The sequence below is a fragment of the Drosophila sulfurigaster genome, unplaced genomic scaffold (assembly GCF_023558435.1).
Source record: "Drosophila sulfurigaster albostrigata strain 15112-1811.04 unplaced genomic scaffold, ASM2355843v2 contig_289_pilon, whole genome shotgun sequence".
NCBI lineage: Eukaryota > Metazoa > Arthropoda > Insecta > Diptera > Drosophilidae > Drosophila > Drosophila sulfurigaster.
In genome coordinates, this window is record NW_026909668.1 from 307,055 (window position 1) to 329,634 (window position 22,580).

The window sequence follows — 22,580 nt, forward strand, 5'->3', positions numbered from 1 at the left end:
CTAGTTTGAATTCGTCTGCCACGTGGAAAGGAACACATCCGTAATTTGCAATATACGCTGTCACATAGACCTTTGGGAACACATCCCATTACAAACTTTCCACGCCGACAATTCTTCTTGCTTTTTGTGAATTTTCAGCACCACTCCTTCGTTTCACACATCCAACCTCAAGAATCCCACTTCTGAACTGTGAGAGGGGTTTGAGAGGAATTAATAGGCCTTCGAGTGTATTTGTAGGTTTATTTGGATAATTGAGTTGTTGTGTTTTAACATTGTTAAATTATAATATTTTTCGGCAACTTGCTTCTTGCTCGAGTGCGTGCTTACAACTAATCGTATTGATTATCGATACTTAAGTACTTTAGCTAATATCGCGATACCAATACTGCATGCCGTATCGATACCGATAAATCAGGGCTTATGAACACTGGCTAATTTGTCCATTGTTCACAAATATTATATAGCACAATTGAAAAGTGTTCAGAACTTACAATAGTTCAAAATCGTCAACATAGCAATCCATTTCCACAGCGACCTTTATGTACAATTCTTTAAATGTTTAAATGTTTTATTCATACAAATTATAGGTCTATTTCACGAATCTCCTGGACTTTCAATTGCAATTTGTTTGGCTCAGCTCGACCTTTGAAATTATTCCTACTTAATATGTGGAAAACTTTGAGGCCGACATATTGACGTGTTTGCTGCTTTTAAACGAGTCCGCAAATTTGTCATATTCGCCCTGCCTGCAAGTAATTATGTATTATAATTGATTTATTGATTATAATAGTAAAATTGTTTGACTTACCAGCTGAGATTGACATCAAATGTTCTTAACATTTGAGGTGGCGGCAAGTTCTCGTCATCGGAATCCAAGTTTACCTATAAAAATAAAATAATTATGTATATGATTTATTTGCCACGATCGAATTGCTGACGGGTCATCGTTTAGCGTTTGGACGCTGGCAGTGGCCCAGTGGTAGTCGCCCTGGATGCTTCGAGGCTCCCAAAATGGCCTCGCCGTGAATTGCCGGCCAGCATGGAGTCTGCTTGGCCATCGTCTTGGGTGCGAGCAGTGGTTTGGGCAGCGGATGGAGCATCTGACTACTGGAGTACGCAGCCGTCGCCGAGTCTGAAAAATGGAATCTCGCAATGAGGCGACTTACAATGCTGGCAATGGCGGCCCATCCTAAGATTAGGAGGTTTGCTGCCGCCACTGCTGGGCTTTGTGTATTTCGCTGGCGTCTCTGCTTGCATCTGAACTTTTCTCGGCTATGTGCGCTGTATGCCATGCCTCAGCAGGCGGATCTTCATCGTCCAGCAGCCACTCCAAGCGCCTGCTCACCAGCTCCAGGCCGTTTTCAAGCGTCTCGTTTGCAGTTGCCGGCACCAAAAGTGGACGTGACACCTTGTGATGGGTAAGTGGATATTGCAGCTGTGAATTTGCATGTCGCAATGGTGGCGAATCTTCAATGGTGATGATTTGTGTTTGCTGCTGCCCGTCTGCAGTTCATCCTCTGCTAGCATTGTGCATTCAAGATGCGCCATATGCTCGTCCATGGTTATGTCAGGTACTATAATCTTTTTAATTTCAGGTGGCTGCCCTCTGATGATATCCAAAGCATCACATCTGGCGAGGAGGCCATCTCTCAAGCGTTTTCGAAGCGTATTTATGGTCGATTCGCAGAAACGTTCTGGCAGCTTTCTGCGCAGAATTTGCTGCTCCTCCGCTGTGATGTCCGGCAGTACCAGTTTTTGTATTTGCACTGGCTGGCCACGTATGTGATCCATAATCTGGTGAGTAGACCTTGTGTATATTTACGTCTCAGTTGATTGATTTTAATTTCATTAAATCTCGCAGCTGTCTGTATATCAGTTTGTCGCCGCCGCTGTGCAAGATCGCGTTCTCGTTCCTCGTTCGCTTTAGCTTCATTATACTCCTCTTGTATGCGAATCAGTGTTGGTAATAAAGGCCGAATCTGTTTTCTCAAAATTTGCTGATTGTTTCTCTGGTTTGATTCAGCACGCAGGTGCTCGCCTTGCATCTGCCGCAAGTGTGTTGCATTTGTTGTATTTGCATTTAGCGCTGCACTCAACGGCCTTATGAATTTGTCTAGCTGCTCCGTATATCTGGGCCTTTGCAGGCGTTGCACGACAAGTGGTTCTCTAACCAGCTTTGTCGCTTCTGGGTTTGGATGTGCAGCCAGAGAATTTGCAAATCGTTCGCTGGCCACATGGAACGCGCCATCAATTGTACACAGCTGGTAAGTATTTTGATGCATTCATTTCTGAGTGTCCAAGATACGTTTAGCGATTTTCTAATGATTTTATTTTGCAGCCGCTGCAAGCGATTGATTTGGAAATTTGAGGTGAGCGCGCCCCAGATGGACAGAGCATACTTCCATATTGGCATGATGAGCTGCTTAACAATCATCATTTTGCAGTCTTTGCCAATTTGCTGTTACGCCCAATAAGCCAGCCCAATTTATTAGCTCTTGCTCTGGATTTGACGCATAATCTTGTCCCGTGTGTGGCCAGCGTTAATTTGCGGTCGAGTGTCACTCAGGTACGTGTGTTTAGATTTCATTTTAATTTCATGTCCGTTTATAGTAATCATTCTTGTCCTTTCTCGTTCATTCAGGTCACGCAGCATGTATATGACATGCGCTGTCTATGTCGCGTTGATCTTGAAGCACCATTTCTTACACCATTTTACAAAGTGGTGCAGGTACTGTTGGGTCTCGTTTATCGCATTGGCCGGATGATCAGCGGAGCACATGATGACTGTGTCATCCGCATATGTTGACAACAGCATCGACCTTTCGTTCGGCTCGAGATGGCGACGATTTTGCGTGAGTAGTGGTAGCGGCATGTCAGAGGAGTAAATTGTATATAAAATTGTGCCCAAGACGCTGCCCTGTGGGACACCAGCTGGTATGCAGCCGACTCTGGATGTTACTCCATCGTTGCAACTGCAAAAGTGCGATAAGACAGGTAACTTTCAATGATTTTATATAAATTTAGTGGCAGGATTTTAATAATTTTACTCAACAGACCCTCATGCCATACTCTATCGAACGCTTCCGATATGTCAATGTAGATGGCCGAGCAGTATTGCCGGCATACGAAGAACAGCAAGTATGTGCTGAGTCACTCTGGCCAGCTGATGCTCCGTGCCGTGCTCGCGACGGATGCCAAATTGGTGGTTAGGCACTGCAGTGGCAAAATCCTTGTGCTCAAATAGGCGCTTGGGCAGGAGTTTCTCAAGGAGTTTTGCGAGGCCAGATATCAGGCTGATTGGTCTGTAAGATGCCACATCTTCTGGAGATTTACCTGGTTTGAGACACATGATGATCTCGGCATATTTCCAACATTTAGGAAATACCTATACGCAAAATGGAATTATATATGAGTATCAAATATAGTAGAGCCTTCTGCGGCAGTAATTTTATTAATTTGTTCTCGATTTTGTCGTATCCAGGTGCTTTGGCTGGCTGCAGTGCATCAATTTCCATCTTTATTTCCGTCAATGTTACTGGCTTGAAGTTTAGTTTATGGCCTTGTTGCAACTGCTGGTGTCGCTTACACCAATCCTCTTTAATATCTGCGCGGTCTTCCTCCGTGTTTAAGAGAGCTAGAGTAAATCTGTCTTCCAGCTGGGAGACAAATACTTCAGCTTCTCATCTGTAGTTTTCGTCCACGTGATTTTGTCAGTAACATTGCCGGCCGTGTCAATAGAGATTTTGAGTACTTTAAAGGGTGATTTGTTTGCGGCTGCTTTTTATCTTGTTTGTCAGTTTCCACAATTTTGAATTGTATATGGATCCTGAGTGTTTATACCCTCAAATAGTTTGTTAATGTTATTGTTGTTCCTCTTTTTCTGCGTTTTTCAGACGATTTTGTGCAGCTCGATAGCATTGTCTAGCCTCCGGCGTGTGCGTCAAGAGTAAGTAGCGTTTGCATCGTTTTTTGTCGTTCCATAGTTCTCTAGTTTCGTCATCTAATACTAGGTTATGCTGCTGTCTCTGGCGGTTTTGCTGTCTTGCTCGCGTAAACGCGGCGCTGCAGCTATTTGGATATTGCTGAGTAATATGCTTACAGCATCATCGATGTCAGTGGCCACGTTAATCTGTGTTGCCAGGTGAATGGAGTTTTCGAGAGACGACTGAAAGCATCTGACATCAGCGCCTCTGGCCAGCAGCCTGGAATTTACTCGGCAACAGCGCAAATTTGCATTTACACTGTCACAGAGTTCAATCTTAAGCGGCAAATGGTCAGAGCTCAGTTCAGTGCTGGATGAAATGTTTATGACGTTGCCATCAATGCCACTGGTGATGGCAAAGTCAATGGCCGACGGACGCTTCCTGCGATCATGCGGGTAGTGAGTGGCACCACCGGTGGCCAGGACATTGTACCTGCGGCTTGCATGGATAGCCTCGTACAATGCCCTACCCTCTGGCACGCACGTGGATTTCCCACCATGAATGCTTAGCATTCCAGTTACCGCATAAGAGGAAGCGGGCCGCTGTATCGCCAGGTAAGTTGTCAATATGTTTAAACAGTTTCGTGAAATGTTCTTTACTCCATTTAAACGCCGGGCAATATGCTGCTGCTATTATAATTGACTCTTTTTGTTTGCAGCTTTTAGCAAAATGGGTGCGCACTGCGCATTGGATCAAATCTTCATTAATTGGCTGCAGTGCCGAATGACTGATGCCAGAACGTACCATGAGGGCAGCACCTCCTTTGCGGTGTGTGTTCGGATTGACGGCAAAGTATCTGGCAAATCCCGGCAATTCGAACACACTGTCGTTGATTGGCGCTCGTGTTTCTGTTAGTATCATTATGTCTATGGAGTTTCGTCTGATGTATTTTTCTAATTCGTTTATTTTATTCTTAACTCCACAGGCATTCCAGAAGGCGATCTTGAGGGTGTCATGGCTATCTGGATCTGGCAGCACTCTTGGAATTGAGCCTGGGCCAGAGTCCAGATTTGGATAAGCTGCAGCATCACCTATGCGATTAGGCATTGTAAATCTGTTCATTTGCTGATGCGCACTCGACGTCTATACTAAAGTCTAGGTCTAACATATAGTTATTTAACTGAGAAGAACCCCTACAAAGGTCATAAGCTTACACTTATTGCAGTTGAGATGTAACATATTTACTCTGCACCAAGATTCTGGACGATTAAGGTCATATTGTAACAGTGAGCTCGCAAGACTATCATTAAATGTCAGGCAAAGCTTAACGTCATCGGCGTACATAAGTACACGGGAATGCTCAATAACAGAAGGAAGATCATTTATGAACAAAGTGAACAATAGAGGACCCAAATGACTGCCCTGGGGCACACCAGAAGTGACTTGGACACATTTAGATACAAAACTATTATAATAAACATTCTGAATTCTGTTGGAAAGGTATGAGGATATCCACTCAATTAGGCTATGAGGAAACCCTAAAGCCTTAAGCTTATACAGTAAAAGGCCTCACGCATATTTTGATTAGCTAGCTTTATGTTCAAAATCTCAAGCCTCTTGGCCTCTGCGGCCAGCTCTTGCTTTTACATTTGAATTCTGCCGTTTTCATCCGAAAGTAACTTCTGCGCTCATCATAATGTGAGTTCTGACCGCCGCCCGTCGTCCCACCTCCTCCCTCACCTTGAACATCTCTTGGCATTGTGGCTGTATTCGCGGCACTTGCACACCCGAGATAGACGTCGTGAATGTCAATACCCCGTTTGGATGAGCCATCTTTAAATAATTTTAGAATTATTATAATTGCCAGTCTAGGAACTTTAGAAATTGAGTTTACCTTTCAGTTCAGAATTCAGTCGACTTCTATCATAAATGAAAATATGCTGCTTGGGTGACTTGACAGCTTTTCCTATCTATCAAATTGACAGCTTGGGCATTAAGTCCTTAGATTGGCCAGAAAACAGCCCAGACCTTAGTCCAATCGAGAGTGTTGGGGCCTATATGGGGCCAAAATAAGAAAGCGAAAGCCCAAAACTATGGAGGAGCTAAAACAAATTATAGAAAAAGTATGGATACTCGATATAACGAAGGAATATTTGGATTCCATTTACGATTCTATGCCCAATAGGGTAAAATCAGTAATTAAGGCCAAAGGCGGCATTTCTAAGTATTAAGCTAAATTAAAAAAATATGTCTAATGTTAAATTGCCTAGATTTAAATTTTTTTTATAGTTAGTAAGGTGTTCAATTGGAAAAAAATAGTTTTTGTTGAATTTTTTCATTATTATTACTTTTATGATTTTTCATTAAGTTTGCCATAATAGTGAAAAGTCGTTAAAACTAAGGTGAAACCAAAAACAACATTTTTTAATATTAAAAGCAAATTTAAAATAAAAATTGGTATGCACTTTTATTAACATACCATCAATTAACTTGTTAAAAAAAAATTGGGCGAATCCGAAATCATATAATGAAACCACAGGCCCTGAAAGTTAAAAATTCGTAACCCTTAAAAGTGCGGCTTTTTTGTGGCGCTGACTGTACATATGTACATATTTGCATATACACATATGCATGTTACACGAGCTTATGGTAAATTAATAAGAAGAAGAAAAGCGCGGTCAAAATGATAGAAAAGAAAATTTGTCAAATCAAAACAAAACAGATTAAACTGTCGACAAACAATAATAACAACTGGCGCGTGCCAATCACTTGTAGTTGCAACAACAACTCTTGCAATGTGTATACACATACACATGTGTATACAAAGCACACATGCATACAACCCACCCCAATTCTAGACAGTTTGGCATTTATAATTAGATAATATTTCTGAAATAAATAATAATTGTTTTCATCGGCTAATAATTAAAAAAGTATAATTTTGTATATGGGCAATTCTCTAGAAAGTGCAACCGGCGCCAAAAATTCAAACTCTATAAAAGCATGTTTTCTTCACATTTGTTTATAGGGAAAATATTACATTTAACTAATACAAACGATTTTTCCATTTACTCATAACACATTTTGAAAAATTTCAATGCAAAGTCGAAGATGAGCAAAAGTTCTGTTTTGAAGATTTCTACTACAAGTTTTGTTTTGATTCATTTCCTTAAAGGGAGTCAGTATGCATTGATACCCTTAGTTTAATATCTTGTTTAATATCCAAGGAATATACAAAATATATAAAAGAAATAATGCAATAGCTAATAACGGTAAATTTCTTTTCAGCTAATCAGCTTCAATTTTTGTCGCGTGCGACAGTGAAAAACAGCATTTGTTATGAGTGCATCTAAAGTTTTTGTCCATTGAGCATGCAAAACTGTGTCCAAACACATATTTTGCTACCAAATATAATAAAATAAAATTTGATGAATATAAGCACAACTTCATTTTTAAGAATTTTGAAAGTTTGTCGCGTGCGACATGACAAAAAAATTTTTTTTTCGTTAAATTATTTTTTAGTGTAGATGATGCATACTCTTTTATGTGCAAAAATAATATAAATTTCATGTCATAAGCGCCAATTGAGACATTGTCATTAAAAACAATGATAGAATGAATGTGCACAGTATACCGGGTATAAACCAAATGAATTTGTTTTGCTGAAATGGCCAACAAACGAAATCTACTAGAACAGCATATTCATAAAAAAATTTTTGACATTAATGATGTAATTTAAGATAGTTAATTATGTTTCTTATGTACATGTTATGAATATATTTCGTTTTGTTTACCTTTATTAAAGTTATTTTTTAAAGTATGAAATTTCAGTTGAAAATAAAAATATATATTGAATATATTAAAAACTATGAAAATGCTTCATATGCTCTTCAAATGAACTTAAAAAGTACAAAAAACAGCATAAAAAGTATGATGGAAAAATGTCGCGTGCGACATGTCGCGTGCGACAGTGATTAAAATTTAATTTAAAAAGACAACTTAATATTTTTAAGTCAAACCAAATACACTATTTAGATAAATATATGCATAATACATTAAAATTAATTACATTAAAATCTTTCATCACGTTTCGCTGAAATAAGTGCTTGAACTGGTTTTTGAAAAGTAACTTCTGTTTTGTCGCGTGCGAATGCGCAACATTTTTGCAATTTTCTTGAAAACGAACAATTGTCTAAAATCCATCTTAGCACCAATTATAGTGCTAACCGAGAGCTATAAGTTTCAATTTTTACAAAATTAAAATAATGTCTTGGCACATGTTTTTCAGTTTGAATGCGTACAAATGTCGCATTCGACATCAGAGAATTGCCCATATATTTTCTGAAAAAATATTGTTTTTATTTTTATATTTTGTAATATTTTAGTTAGTAAAAATTGTATCAAAAGTTTTGATAAAAAATAAAGAATTTATAAATGAATATTTAATTTTTTAATTTGTAAAAATTAAAATATAAATAAAAAATGAAAATAAAATATAAATAAAAAGACGGATTTGAACCCAAGCACTTTTCCACACCCGCCAACACATTACGAGTAAAGCCAACGCACTTTGAATTTCGCCGGCGGTAAATTGCCAGTATATAGGCACGAAGAGTCGAAGGCACGAACAGTCACTGACTTCATCTTCGAGACTTTCGTCGCGGCAAAACAAAATTGACGTGCGCTAGCTGCTCGTTTGCGAGGCAACCGCACGTTGCAAAACTTCACATGCATACACATACTGATATAGGCGAGCATGTAGATACATACACGCATACATAGAAACGAAAACAGAGCGCAACGAAATGCGCCCGTCCTCATCGCTCCGCATTTGATCTGCGACTGAACTCAACGCTGCGCGCTGCGTTAGAACTTCGAATTTTCGAATGAGCCGAAGAGGCTCGGTGTTCGAATCGCAGCGCACGGCCCGACTGGGGCGGCAATAATACTGTTTTTAATGATGCCTTTGGTTGTATGACGTAACGCATCTATGTATTGTATGGTTAGTGATACAACTCTATCTAACTGGTGGACGGAAGAATCAATCAGATTGTTAATTGTTGGAATACCCTTATTGAAATAGTCAAAAATACCATTTATTATATTATATAAGTATATTGAATGTTGGGCATGTTGGTCACATTGATGTGTTCTCTCTCACTTCGTCCGTAATCTTTGAAGAGTTTACATGTGGTCTGGTGTCGAGCAAAATAAAGAAATAAACAATAATTAAGTAATTAAAAGGACTATAACCAAAGCTCGTGTGTCTCTTTAATATAATTGGGTGTAATAATATTAATGGAGACAAGCGACGTATTCTTTAATATATGTTTGACAATGTCGGAGGAATATTAGGATTCCTGTTGAATTCCTAAATGAGGCTGGTTTAGCACTGATCCCTCATTTGGAAAGGGTGATGACTTCCCACCTATCATCAAAATGCAAATGTAAGTTGTTTGCATGATACTCAAGTAGAAATAAAATGAACAATGACACGGATCATCAGGTTGGAGCTCAATATTTATAAATGTGATCTGACGAAAGACTCTAAACATTTTGAGCTTCCTCGTAAATTAAAAATAGAAAGACAGTTGTTAATGTACACAACAATGATGCGTTCTGTTTTAAGTGGGTAGTAATTTTGGCCCTCAAACCAATAAATAGATCATACCATTGCAATAGCTATGGTGTTGGGATCACATCATCAATGAGATGAACAACGTAAAGGATGACTTAAGTGCATTAACATTCCCCATGGAAACAAGGAAAATAAAAGAGTTCACTCAACGAAACCCCACTTCAGCTTAAACGTTTTCGGGTAAGATGGGGAAACCGATAAAATAATTGGACCGCTTTACTACGATGGAGTGGAAAAGGGTAAAATATTTCATCGTAAGTACATTCAATAAATTTGTATATATTACAATCACCTTACAATTACAATTTTCACACACATTCTACTTGCCTCACAACTGGGTAAGCAGCGAGTTAAACGTTGGTTATACAATCAATGCTTACAATACTCAACGAGTGAGGAGAGGGCAACTCAACATTCATCGAGATGCAGTCGGGTGGTTACCGAGGGACCTAGGAAGGATAAGATTTCCTTTAAAACCGTCACTTCCAACCCGAGGTCCATTCGTCGTGTATGCAGACTTTGAATGCATATTGGAACCAGTAACTTTAGATGTAAGTGAAAACACAAAAATTATTAAAAAGCATGTGCCAGACAGGTGATGTCGTTCGCACTTTTGTTCAAAATATAACGTCAGACTTGTCCGATTTATGTGAGAACCACATGAAGAGAGTGGTTCCAATGCGCATAAGTCATAACGACTTAGTTGATTTTACGAAAGCGACCAATTGTCATATGTGTAAGGGTACTTTAGATGATAGAGTAAAGGATCACTGTCATTTTACAGGTAGATATAGAGGTGCAGCCCATAATTCTTGCAACCTCAAATACAAGACAGGTGATTTTATACCCATATTCTTTCAAAATTTCTCAAAATACGATTATCACTTATTTGAGCTCTGTCTGTAAACACAAGACAAAATTTGGTTTGCTGCAAACAATGTCAACAACTTTGTCACATCAGGACACTATGAATGACGACGAAGCGGATCCACGCAATTGTCGAACCTGCAATGTATTAACCACCCGCTACTTATCGCTATACGAGCCCTACACCCATGCCGGCGAACTGACAACGGTAGCAGCGCTGCTGAGCAACTGCGCCAACTTGGAGATTTTACAATCGGAGCGCTTTCGCCCAGGCACATGTGCGAGCAATGTGTGGAGCTACTACTGCAGTTCTGCGACTTCCAACGCATGGTATTGCGCACAGATTTCAAGCTACGCAAACGTCATACCCATACCCAGAGAAAAGTGAATGCGCCGCAGTTGTCCAAGTGCTTGACAGAGCAGCAAATAGAGGAGGATGCGGCTGCCACTGCGGATGAATATGTGTATGTGCTGGAGGAGACCGTCGACAGCATAGTGTCCGAGCAGCGTCTCGATAGCGCGTCGCCCAAAGTGGAACTGTTTGAGGTTGACTTTGAGCCCGAAGAGAAGTATGTAGAGAAACAGCACGAACAAGAGGAGGAAGAAACTTCAATAGCAACAGTGAAGACAGAGGAAAGCAATGTCAAACAACGTTCCCAGCATCGACGCAAATCCTATAATCCCGCTCTACAATGCCCGATGTGCAGCATGCAGCTGAGCACGAGTAACTCCTTTAAATATCACATGCAATTGCATGGCGAGGATCGTCCCTATGTGTGCAACATTTGCGGCGATTCATTCAAGACACGTAACGCATACGATGGCCATGCAAGGCTCCACAATCCCAACAATCCCAACAAATGTCGCACGTGCGGTAAAACGTATCGTCAGGCCTCTTCGCTGCGTTCCCATCTCTTGAGCTACACCGATGTCAAGCCCTTCACCTGCGACATATGCGAAAAGGGTTTAACACAGAAGTCCGGCTACAAGAAGCACATGCTGGCGCACACGGGCGAAAATCCGCACACCTGCGACAGCTGTGGACGCAGCTTCCGCTACTCCAGCAATTTGATTGCCCACAAACGTTCGCATTCCCGCAAAGTTGGTGCCGTCGATCAACAAAAGGAGCAGCTCGAATAATGCTATATATACGACTATATATATACATATATATATATATATATATGTATATATGCTATATATACGACTATATATATATATATATATATATATGTATATATATATATAGTCGTATATATAACATTATTCGAGCTGCTCCTTTTGTTGATCGACGGCACCAACTGTTTTGTTTGTTGATTCTTGTACATAAGGTTTTCATAAGGTGGAAGTGTTTTGGCTTCGTGGTGGCTTCTTCTACTATATATATGTACAAGAATCAACAAACATCAATCGGCAAATTGCTGTTAAGTTTACTTCTAAGTGATTAAGATTAGAATTCGGCTGGCACCGCATTTTCCATTTTGATATTCATGCCCTGCGGCAAACTTAATATTCACATAGAATAAGTAAGGTACATTTTAATATATTTTAAATGTAGAAATTGAAAGATTTGACAGCGAAAGTTTTCCTTGTAATTTCACTTATTATTGTTGAAATTATTTTATCTTTTAATTTTGGAAGAGTTGTACTCTAATTGACATTTGCTACTAATATAAATCTTCTTAATTATTCTATTATTCTATTTGTGAAAGAACTATTTTAAGTAAGGAATTATATATTTCAATTTCGAAATATCTCCCTCTTCGGAAAAATACGTTAAAAATCAGGTTTTGGAAATTCATGCCCTCTAGTCTAGACTCACTCGTCGGTGAATTTGAGTGAGGACAATTTCAATGTGCTGAAATCACAGTACACAAACAATTCCGATTTTGAACTACTTCGCAGGAAAGGTGTTTTCCTCTACGAATATTTAGATTGTGTTGAAAAACTAGAAGAAACTTCTCTCCCACCAAGGTCTAAGTTCTATAATAATTTAACAGAGTCAGAATATTCAGAAGAGGATTACGCTCATGCCATCCAAGTATGGCATCATTTCAATTGTCGATCATTGAAGGAATACTTAGAATTGTATTTGAAAACTGATGTTTTATTGTTAACAGACGTTTTTAAAATTTTAGAGCAATTTGTAGTTCAATTTACCATCTTAACCCCGCCCATTATTACACTACACCAGGATTGTTGTGGGATGCTATGCTAAAACCACAGAGATCGAACTCGAGTTACTCACTGACATTGATATGATTATATATTTTAAGAGTGGAATTCGGGGTGGGTTGGTGCAATGTAGTCATAGGCATACAAAAGCAAACCACAAATACTCAAAAGATTTCGATCCTACTAAAGAATCGGAATTTTTAATGTATGTGGATGCAAACAATTTATACGGTGAGTGGCTAGACACGAAACAGGTTAATAGATTTAATCCAGAAAATATTCCTGAAAATAGTGAGTATGGGTATACTCTAGAGGTTAATCTAGAATACCCTTACTCAATCCACGATTAACATATTAATCTACCATTCTGTCCGGCTAACAAGCTACCATCAAGCACTATATTATTTACTATAAGACATTAAAACAGTGTATGAGAATTGGCTTGAAATTAAAAAAAAAAATCACTCCATCCTTCAATTTAGGCAGAAAGCCTGGCTCAAGAAATATATTGATATAAACACTGAGCATAGGACCAAAGCCAAAAATAATTTTGAAAAAATATTTTCAAATTATTGAACAATGCTGTTTATGGTAAAACCATGGAAAACAGTGAAAAAGGGTGGATGTGCGAATAATAACGGAACGGGAGTATCCTATTGAAAATAATAATAATATCAAAATCTAATTTTCATAGTGCATCAAAGTTCATTGAAACTATGTATGCAATTCAAATTTGTAGTGTTGGAGTTGTCCAAATACAAAATGCATGACTTCCATTATGACTACTTGAAACCTAAGTTTGGGAAAGCACTAAAATTAAATTATATGGATACGGATTCATTTATTTACAGTATAAAACAAAAGATTTTTATGAAGATATTCAGAATGATGTGGAGTTAAAGTTTGACACGTCCGAATACTCAGATGAATTGGCCGAGTTGTATAATTTTAGGAAATGTAATAAGAAACGATTGGGTTTCTTTAAGGATGAGTTGCATAGTAAACCAATGACTGAGTTTGTTTTTCTACGCTCAAAAATGTATGTACACATGTGCAAATTTTGCATAATAATAATAATAATAAATATGCATAAAAAAATAAGGGGGTATGTTGTTTGAGGGACATTACATTTTTGAACTATTCAAATACTTTGTATACAGATATTTAGGTCTAGAGGGCATGAAAAGGTACAGTGGAAATGACAAAACTACATTAAAAAGCAAGGATAATAAGCGGATAATAAAAAGATAGGATTTCAACTCTAGCGAGAGCACATTATTTAATAATTCCCTTTGAAATTGAGAGTTCCATATCAATTCTAAAAGCACAGTCAAGAGTTTGGCGCAGTCAAATTAATGAGCTAGAGAACTCACACGGTACTCAAACTAGTGTGAATAAAATAAATAAGCTTAAAAGAAAGTTGGAGAATAATGAAAGTGCGATCGACATTTATGAAAGAGAAATAATATTGCATTTCATGTTAATGGATGGGATGAAAAAGCAAACTAGATGATTAGAATAATAAAACAATACTTTATTAAAAATAAAAATGAATAAATAAAATAAAGAAATGCTTAAAATTAAGTGTACATATTAGTAATTTAAGAAAAACAAATAAATAAAAATAAAAAATATTAAATAACTTGAAATAAATTAAAAAATAAAAAACACAAAATTGTTTTCAATCTTATGTTATATTATTACAAAATTTCATTCTTATGAATCCAGCTGTCTTCGGTTTTGGGGAAACCCAACCAGCGCGAGCTCTCGTGCGCTATTGCCTTTCTTTTTAATACTTTTTCAACCAGATAAGTGTTAGGAAAACTTGTTTTTCAGTTCCTCTTTGTAGAAACCACCTTGAATTGATTCCCATTGAAGTCTTGTAGTAAGTATGTTGTTGGGTAACTATTTTGTACTTTGCTTATTTTAAAAATTTCAGTTGTCCAATTAGGAGTATAGTCTTTTTCAAATACGTGTTTGTACTTGCTGATGCGTACATAATCACCCATTTTCAATTTGCTACCCGTAAACATTTTAATATTGTTGAAGACAGTTTTCAAAATATGTTTCTCATTATTAGTGTTTACATTAACGGGTGGCATTCGTATAGTTCTATGATGTCTATTATTGTAACCGGAAATTAGCGTTTTAAATATATCTACCCACTTGTATGTCCCATTGAAACTGAATTCACGCCACATTAGGTCTTTTAATGACCTATTAAATCGTTCAACAAATGACGCCTTTAGACTACTAAATGTTGAATAGTGGTTGATTCCATATCGTTTCATTAATAACTTAAATTGAGTGTTAAAAACTCTTTACCATCGTCTGTTTGAAGATTTTTGGGGAATCCTCTTCCTGATTGAAATAGTTTCTCCATGGCCTCATTGTCTCGTGGAACCTGAGCCCCACTGTGGCATTGGAATATCTGTTAGCGTACCAGATACACGTGGCATTCCACATCACCAAAAACGGGATCTAGACGAATCGAAATTGGCAACGAGTTGATGTTCAAAAAGTTGCATTATGGAGAAAGGAAGCCACAAAGGAAATAAAGGAAAACGACCCGGTTCCAAAGTTGCCGATGTTGAGAAAGTTACGTGAATTGCTCGCTCTCGCAGTCGCAGTCGGACGTGTTTTTTCTTCTTTTTGTTTGTTGCTGGTTATGCGACAACGTTGCTCATGAAGTATGTGCTGGATTTAACGGCCGTATTGTGGATTTGATTTTGGCCAATTCAGGATTGAGATGGACTTGTGAACACTGTAGGGACTCTGAACGCGATATTGCTGGGTTTATACGGCAGACGCGAACTGTAGTTTTAAAGATATATTGGCGGGTTTTAAAAACTCTCCGACAGCTTTTCTGCCTTGGATTCTGGGTTTAAGAGTATGAAGCTCTTGACCGAGTCTCCGAAGCGTAAAAGGCCAATACGCGTCTGTCGATTACCCCAATCGAGCTTTCTGTCCCAGTTGATGTTCCAAGTTTATCTGTACCACCTGCAGGGGAATTAATGTCATTTAGTTCTCCGTCCCTCAACCTTCGGTAGCTCTGATGTTCCACATCATGACATTACGTCATTAAGATTGGAGTCTCCTGCTCCGGCTTCGATTTCGTTGTCGACTGAGATGGAGACAGTTGAAGAAATTCAACCATCACCATCCTCTGTTGAGATCGTTAGTGCCGTAACGTTAGAAGAATCGCCTCCAGCTCCTACCTCAGTTGTCCCTGATACGACATCTGATGATGTTCGGGCTTATATTAAGTCCAAATCTCAAGCCAGGGTTAAAGTGGATAAATTTAATTTCTCGTACGAACTTGAGATTTCGTCTTTTAAAATAAGTGTTCCCGCTGAACAATTTAGCATGATGTGCAGTAAAGAGTTTTGGCCGGAACACCTATTAGTCAAAGAATTTGTTGCTAAAAAGAAAAATCGGTCTCCGGTTGGTGGCAAGAATTCTATTTCAAAGCCTTCTTCTATGTCTGTCAGTTCAAAAACTAGCATCCTCTTTACTTCTTGGCTATCAGAATGTAAGAGGTATTTGTAGTAAACTTACTGACTTATATTTAAATATATATATATATATCTTTATATATCTTTTCCTTTTAATGTCATTGCCTTTACTGAAACATGGTTAAAAATGACATCCTTGATACGGAAATCTTTTCTGGTAGATTTTCCGTATACAGACGTGACCGCAAGGTACGTCGCAGTGGTGCGGTTTTAATTGCAGTAGATGCTCAATTAAATTCAGAGTTGATTGAGCACACTTCTGATATTGAGCTAGTGGCTGTTAGATTATCCTTTGGTAGTTTTAACATTTTTATTTCTTGCCCATATATCCCCTGCTTCAGATGATGCTTTATATTTAGCACATTTTTCCATTATTAATAACATTTCTAATATGCTATCTGGTCGTGATAACTTTATAGCTCTTGGTGATTTTAATATTGCTGGGGTGTCATGGCATTCCGCCAAGAATCTCAATGGACTTTGCCCCTCTGTATCCCATGTTTTTATTGATAGTCTCTTCGGGGTATCATTGTCTCAGATTAACGGTACTCCAAATTGCTTAAACAGGTCTCTAGACCTTATTTTTGTTTTAGACCCAGATTCATGTTCTCTATCGAGAATATCTCCTATATCTTCCCCTGAAGACCCTTACCATCCCACTTTAGAAATAATGTTGAGCTCCCATTTATTGCGTCAGAGTCGAGTGTACGTTGTGGTGAGCTTTCTCGTTGTTTTCGGAAAACCGATTTTGAGAAACTTGCTCTGCTTATATCTCAAACTGACTGGTCCCAACTTTCTTTGTCTACAAACTTGGATATAGCGGTTGAATTTTTCTATTCTACTTTAAACTCGCTATTTGATGCTTGTGTTCCATCAAGTATTCCACATTTGACTGATAAACCCTTATGGTTTACTAAGAAATTATCGAATTTAAAAATCGTAAGTCGAGATTTTACAAAAATTCAAGGGAACTGGCTCTTCTTTAGATTTTCTCCGCTATTCTCTTGCTCAAGCTGCTTTTCGCACTCATATCAATGTGTTATAAGAATTATTTGAGTAGGTGCAGAATAAGATTTCAGCGTGATCCAAAGTGATTTTATGACTTCGTTAACTCGAAGCGTAGATCCGCGTCATCACCAGCATATATGTCTTTGGAGAATATGACAGTATCTAATGGTCATGATGTTGCTGATTTATTTGCGGACTTTTTCCAAACGACATATTCTGTCCCAAGTTCTCAAAATTCCTTTTCTTATCCTTATCAGTTAAATTTATCTAATTGTATTTTAGGTCCTTTAATTACTGAAAGCTCTATTTTAACGGAACTATCGGCTATAAAACCTGTTTTTTCGGCTGGTCCGGATGGAGTACCTAGTTGTGTGCTAAGGTATTGTGCTGGTAGTATCTGTAAATCGCTTTTTAAATTGTTTGAATTATCCGTTAACTCATGTTCTTTTCCTAAAATCTGGAAAACCATACATTATACCTATCCTAAAACAAGGGAGCAAATCTAAAGTTCAAAATTATCGCGGTATATCTAAATTGTCTGCGATTCCGAAAGCATTTGAAAAATTATAACTTCTCAACTGCAACATCTGTGTAAATCTATAATTTCACCTTACCAACATGGGTTTGTAGTCTAGATCCACTTCTACTAACTTATTGAGTTCTTCTATTGTAATTAAAGGATTCGAGAATAAAATGCAAACGGATGTCATTTACACCGATTTTAGTAAGGCTTTTGACTCTGTTAATCATCACCTTTACTGTATAAGCTTAAGGCTTTAGGGTTTCCTCATAGCCTAATTGAGTGGATATCCTCATACCTTTCCAACAGAATTCAGAATGTTTATTATAATAGTTTTGTATCTAAATGTGTCCAAGTCACTTCTGGTGTGCCCCAGGGCAGTCATTTGGGTCCTCTATTGTTCACTTTGTTCATAAATGATCTTCCTTCTGTTATTGAGCATTCCCGTGTACTTATGTACGCCGATGACGTTAAGCTTTGCCTGACATTTAATGATAGTCTTGCGAGCTCACTGTTACAATGTGACCTTAATCGTCCAGAATCTTGGTGCAGAGTAAATATGTTACATCTCAACTGCAATAAGTGTAAGCTTATGACCTTTGTAGGGTTCTTCTCAGTTAAATAACTATATGTTAGACCTAGACTTTAGTATAGACGTCGAGTGCGCATCAGCAAATGAACAGATTTACAATGCCTAATCGCATAGGTGATGCTGCAGCTTATCCAAATCTGGACTCTGGCCCAGGCTCAATTCCAAGAGTGCTGCCAGATCCAGATAGCTATGACACCCTCAAGATCGCCTTCTGGAATGCCTGTGGAGTTAAGAATAAAATAAACGAATTAGAAAAATACATCAGACGAAACTCCATAGACATAATGATACTAACAGAAACACGAGCGCCAATCAACGACAGTGTGTTCGAATTGCCGGGATTTGCCAGATACTTTGCCGTCAATCCGAACACACACCGCAAAGGAGGTGCTGCCCTCATGGTACGTTCTGGCATCAGTCATTCGGCACTGCAGCCAATTAATGAAGATTTGATCCAATGCGCAGTGCGCACCCATTTTGCTAAAAGCTGCAAACAAAAAAGAGTCAATTATAATAGCAGCAGCATATTGCCCGGCGTTTAAATGGAGTAAAGAACATTTCACGAAACTGTTTAAACATATTGACAACTTACCTGGCGATACAGCGGCCCGCTTCCTCTTATGCGGTAACTGGAATGCTAAGCATTCATGGTGGGGAAATCCACGTGCGTGCCAGAGGGTAGGGCATTGTACGAGGCTATCCATGCAAGCCGCAGGTACAATGTCCTGCCACCGGTGGTGCCACTCACTACCCGCATGATCGCAGGAAGCGTCCGTCGGCCATTGACTTTGCCATCACCAGTGGCATTGATGGCAACGTCATAAACATTTCATCCAGCACTGAACTGAGCTCTGACCATTTGCCGCTTAAGATTGAACTCTGTGACAGTGTAAATGCAAATTTGCAGTGTAAATGCAAATTTGCACACTCAGGATCCATATACAATTCCAAAATTGTGGAAACTGACAAACAAGATAAAAAGCAGCCGCAAACAAATCACCCTTTAAAGTACTCAAAAATCTCTATTGACACGGCCGGCAATGTTACTGATAAAATCACGTGGACGAAAAACTACAGATGAGAAGTTGAAGTATTTGTCTCCCAGCTGGAAGACAGATTTACTCTAGCTCTCTTTAAACACGGAGGAAGACCGCGCAGATATTAAAGAGGATTGGTGTAAGCGACACCAGCAGCTGCAACAAGGCCATAAACTAAACTTCAAGCCAGTAACATTGACGGAAATAAAGATGGAAATTGATGCACTGCAGCCAGCCAAAGCACCTGGATACGACAAAATCGAGAACAAATTAATAAAATTACTGCCGCAGAAGGCTCTACTATATTTGATACTCATATATAATTCCATTTTGCGTATAGGGTATTTCCCTAAATGTTGGAAATATGCCGAGATCATCATGTGTCTCAAACCAGGTAAATCTCCAGAAGATGTGGCATCTTACAGACCAATCAGCCTGATATCTGGCCTCGCAAAACTCCTTGAGAAACTCCTGCCCAAGCGCCTATTTGAGCACAAGGATTTTGCCACTGCAGTGCCTAACCACCAATTTGGCATCCGTCGCGAGCACGGCACGGAGCATCAGCTGGCCAGAGTGACTCAGCACATACTTGCTGTTCTTCGTATGCCGGCAATACTGCTCGGCCATCTACATTGACATATCGGAAGCGTTCGATAGAGTATGGCATGAGGGTCTGTTGAGTAAAATTATTAAAATCCTGCCACTAAATTTATATAAAATCATTGAAAGTTACCTATCTTATCGCACTTTGCAGTTGCAACGATGGAGTAACATCCAGAGTCGGCTGCATACCAGCTGGTGTCCCACAGGGCAGCGTCTTGGGCACAATTTTATATACAATTTACTCCTCTGACATGCCGCTACCACTACTCACGCAAAATCGTCGCCATCTCGAGCCGAACGAAAGGTCGATGCTGTTGTCAACATATGCGGATGACACAGTCATCATGTGCTCCGCTGATCATCCGGCCAATGCGATAAACGAGACCCAACAGTACCTGCACCACTTTGTAAAATGGTGTAAGAAATGGTGCTTCAAGATCAACGCGACATAGACAGCGCATGTCATATACATGCTGCGTGACCTGAATGAACGAGAAAGGACAAGAATGATTACTATAAACGGACATGAAATTAAAATGAAATCTAAACACACGTACCTGAGAGTGACACTCGACCGCAAATTAACGCTGGCCACACACGGGACAAGATTATGCGTCAAATCCAGAGCAAGAGCTAATAAATTGGGCTGGCTTATTGGGCGTAACAGCAAATTGGCAAAGACTGCAAAATGATGATTGTTAAGCAGCTCATCATGCCAATATGGAAGTATGCTCTGTCCATCTGGGGCGCGCTCACCCTCAAATTTCCAAATCAATCGCTTGCAGCGGCTGCAAAATAAAATCATTAGAAAATCGCTAAACGTATCTTGGACACTCAGAAATGAATGCATCAGAAATACTTACCAGCTGTGTACAATTGATGGCGCGTTCCATGTGGCCAGCGAACGATTTGCAAATTCTCTGGCTGCACATCCAAACCCAGAAGCGACAAAGCTGGTTAGAGAACCACTTGTCGTGCAACGCCTGCAAAGGCCCAGATATACGGAGCAGCTAGACAAATTCATAAGGCCGTTGAGTGCAGCGCTAAATGCAAATACAACAAATGCAACACACTTGCGGCAGATGCAAGGCGAGCACCTGCGTGCTGAATCAAACCAGAGAAACAATCAGCAAATTTTGAGAAAACAGATTCGGCCTTTATTACCAACACTGATTCGCATACAAGAGGAGTATAATGAAGCTAAAGCGAACGAGGAACGAGAACGCGATCTTGCACAGCGGCGGCGACAAACTGATATACAGACAGCTGCGAGATTTAATGAAATTAAAATCAATCAACTGAGACGTAAATATACACAAGGTCTACTCACCAGATTATGGATCACATACGTGGCCAGCCAGTGCAAATACAAAAACTGGTACTGCCGGACATCACAGCGGAGGAGCAGCAAATTCTGCGCAGAAAGCTGCCAGAACGTTTCTGCGAATCGACCATAAATACGCTTCGAAAACGCTTGAGAGATGGCCTCCTCGCCAGATGTGATGCTTTGATATCATCAGAGGGCAGCCACCTGAAATTAAAAAGATTATAGTACCTGACATAACCATGGACGAGCATATGGCGCATCTTGAATGCACAATGCTAGCAGAGGATGAACTGCAGACGGAGCAGCAGCAAACACAAATCATCACCATTGAAGATTCGCCACCATTGCGACATGCAAATTCACAGCTGCAATATCCACTTACCCATCACAAGGTGTCACGTCCACTTTTGGTGCCGGCAACTGCAAACGAGACGCTTGAAAACGGCCTGGAGCTGGTGAGCAGGCGCTTGGAGTGGCTGCTGGACGATGAAGATCCGCCTGCTGAGGCATGGCATACAGCGCACATAGCCGAGAAAAGTTCAGATGCAAGCAGAGACGCCAGCGAAATACACAAAGCCCAGCAGTGGCGGCAGCAAACCTCCTAATCTTAGGATGGGCCGCCATTGCCAGCATTGTAAGTCGCCTCATTGCGAGATTCCATTTTTCAGACTCGGCGACGGCTGCGTACTCCAGTAGTCAGATGCTCCATCCGCTGCCCAAACCACTGCTCGCACCCAAGACGATGGCCAAGCAGACTCCATGCTGGCCGGCAATTCACGGCGAGGCCATTTTGGGAGCCTCGAAGCATCCAGGGCGACTACCACTGGGCCACTGCCAGCGTCCAAACGCTAAACGATGACCCGTCAGCAATTCGACCGTGGCAAATAAATCATATACATAATTATTTTATTTTTATAGGTAAACTTGGATTCCGATGACGAGAACTTGCCGCCACCTCAAATGTTAAGAACATTTGATGTCAATCTCAGCTGGTAAGTCAAACAATTTTACTATTATAATCAATAAATCAATTATAATACATAATTACTTGCAGGCAGGGCGAATATGACAAATTTGCGGACTCGTTTAAAAGCAGCAAACACGTCAATATGTCGGCCTCAAAGTTTTCCACATATTAAGTAGGAATAATTTCAAAGGTCGAGCTGAGCCAAACAAATTGCAATTGAAAGTCCAGGGAGATTCGTGAAATAGACCTATAATTTGTATGAATAAAACATTTAAACATTTAAAGAATTGTACATAAAGGTCGCTGTGGAAATGGATTGCTATGTTGACGATTTTGAACTATTGTAAGTTCTGAACACTTTTCAATTGTGCTATATAATATTTGTGAACAATGGACAAATTAGCCAGT

The 22,580-nt window shown here is 39.5% G+C and overlaps 3 protein-coding genes across 4 annotated transcripts; 2 read left to right on the forward strand and 1 right to left on the reverse strand.

Moving 5' to 3' along the window:
• The first annotated feature begins 923 nt into the window (after nt 1-923).
• LOC133849755 (uncharacterized) lies at nt 924-2,557 on the forward strand. Its single transcript, XM_062285845.1, has 4 exons — nt 924-1,418; nt 1,596-1,797; nt 1,862-2,264; nt 2,339-2,557. Exons 1-3 carry the CDS (start codon nt 1,153-1,155, stop codon nt 1,925-1,927), a joined length of 534 nt encoding a protein of 177 aa, XP_062141829.1. The 5' UTR covers nt 924-1,152; the 3' UTR covers nt 1,928-2,264; nt 2,339-2,557.
• An 8,130-nt stretch (nt 2,558-10,687) lies between these two features.
• On the forward strand, nt 10,688-11,595 carry LOC133849722 (zinc finger protein 675-like). Its single transcript, XM_062285816.1, has one exon. The coding sequence runs from the start codon at nt 10,705-10,707 to the stop codon at nt 11,566-11,568; it is 864 nt and encodes a 287-aa protein (XP_062141800.1). The 5' UTR covers nt 10,688-10,704; the 3' UTR covers nt 11,569-11,595.
• Nucleotides 11,596-18,364: 6,769 nt separating this feature from the next.
• LOC133849748 (uncharacterized) lies at nt 18,365-19,142 on the reverse strand. 2 transcript variants are annotated; one of them, XM_062285840.1, is made up of 3 exons: nt 18,831-19,142; nt 18,534-18,725; nt 18,365-18,458 (listed from the first exon to the last, which is right to left on the reverse strand). In XM_062285840.1, the coding sequence occupies exons 1-3, from the start codon at nt 18,940-18,942 to the stop codon at nt 18,394-18,396; spliced, it is 369 nt and encodes a 122-aa protein (XP_062141824.1). In that variant the 5' UTR covers nt 18,943-19,142; the 3' UTR covers nt 18,365-18,393. The 2 variants fall into 2 exon arrangements, 1 of the variants encoding a protein (XP_062141824.1); XR_009895445.1 differs by having other exon boundaries at nt 18,370-18,458; nt 18,534-18,718.
• Between the last annotated feature and the right edge of the window lie 3,438 nt (nt 19,143-22,580).

What these genes read in the sequence shown, in the direction of transcription:
- LOC133849755 (XM_062285845.1), top strand. Translation starts at nt 1,153, where the DNA reads ATGAGGCGACTTACAATGCTGGCAATGGCGGCCCATCCTAAGATTAGG. An exon ending in GACGTGACACCTTGTGATGG is followed by an intron (nt 1,419 to 1,595) that starts GTAAGTGGATAT and finishes TTTTAATTTCAG; the next exon opens with GTGGCTGCCCTCTGATGATA. An exon ending in CGTATGTGATCCATAATCTG is followed by an intron (nt 1,798 to 1,861) that starts GTGAGTAGACCT and finishes TAAATCTCGCAG; the next exon opens with CTGTCTGTATATCAGTTTGT.
- LOC133849722 (XM_062285816.1), top strand. Translation starts at nt 10,705, where the DNA reads ATGTGCGAGCAATGTGTGGAGCTACTACTGCAGTTCTGCGACTTCCAA.
- LOC133849748 (XM_062285840.1), bottom strand. Translation starts at nt 18,942, where the DNA reads ATGGATAGCCTCGTACAATGCCCTACCCTCTGGCACGCACGTGGATTT. An exon ending in GCGGGCCGCTGTATCGCCAG is followed by an intron (nt 18,726 to 18,830) that starts GTAAGTTGTCAA and finishes TTTTGTTTGCAG; the next exon opens with CTTTTAGCAAAATGGGTGCG. An exon ending in TGATTGGCGCTCGTGTTTCT is followed by an intron (nt 18,459 to 18,533) that starts GTTAGTATCATT and finishes TTAACTCCACAG; the next exon opens with GCATTCCAGAAGGCGATCTT.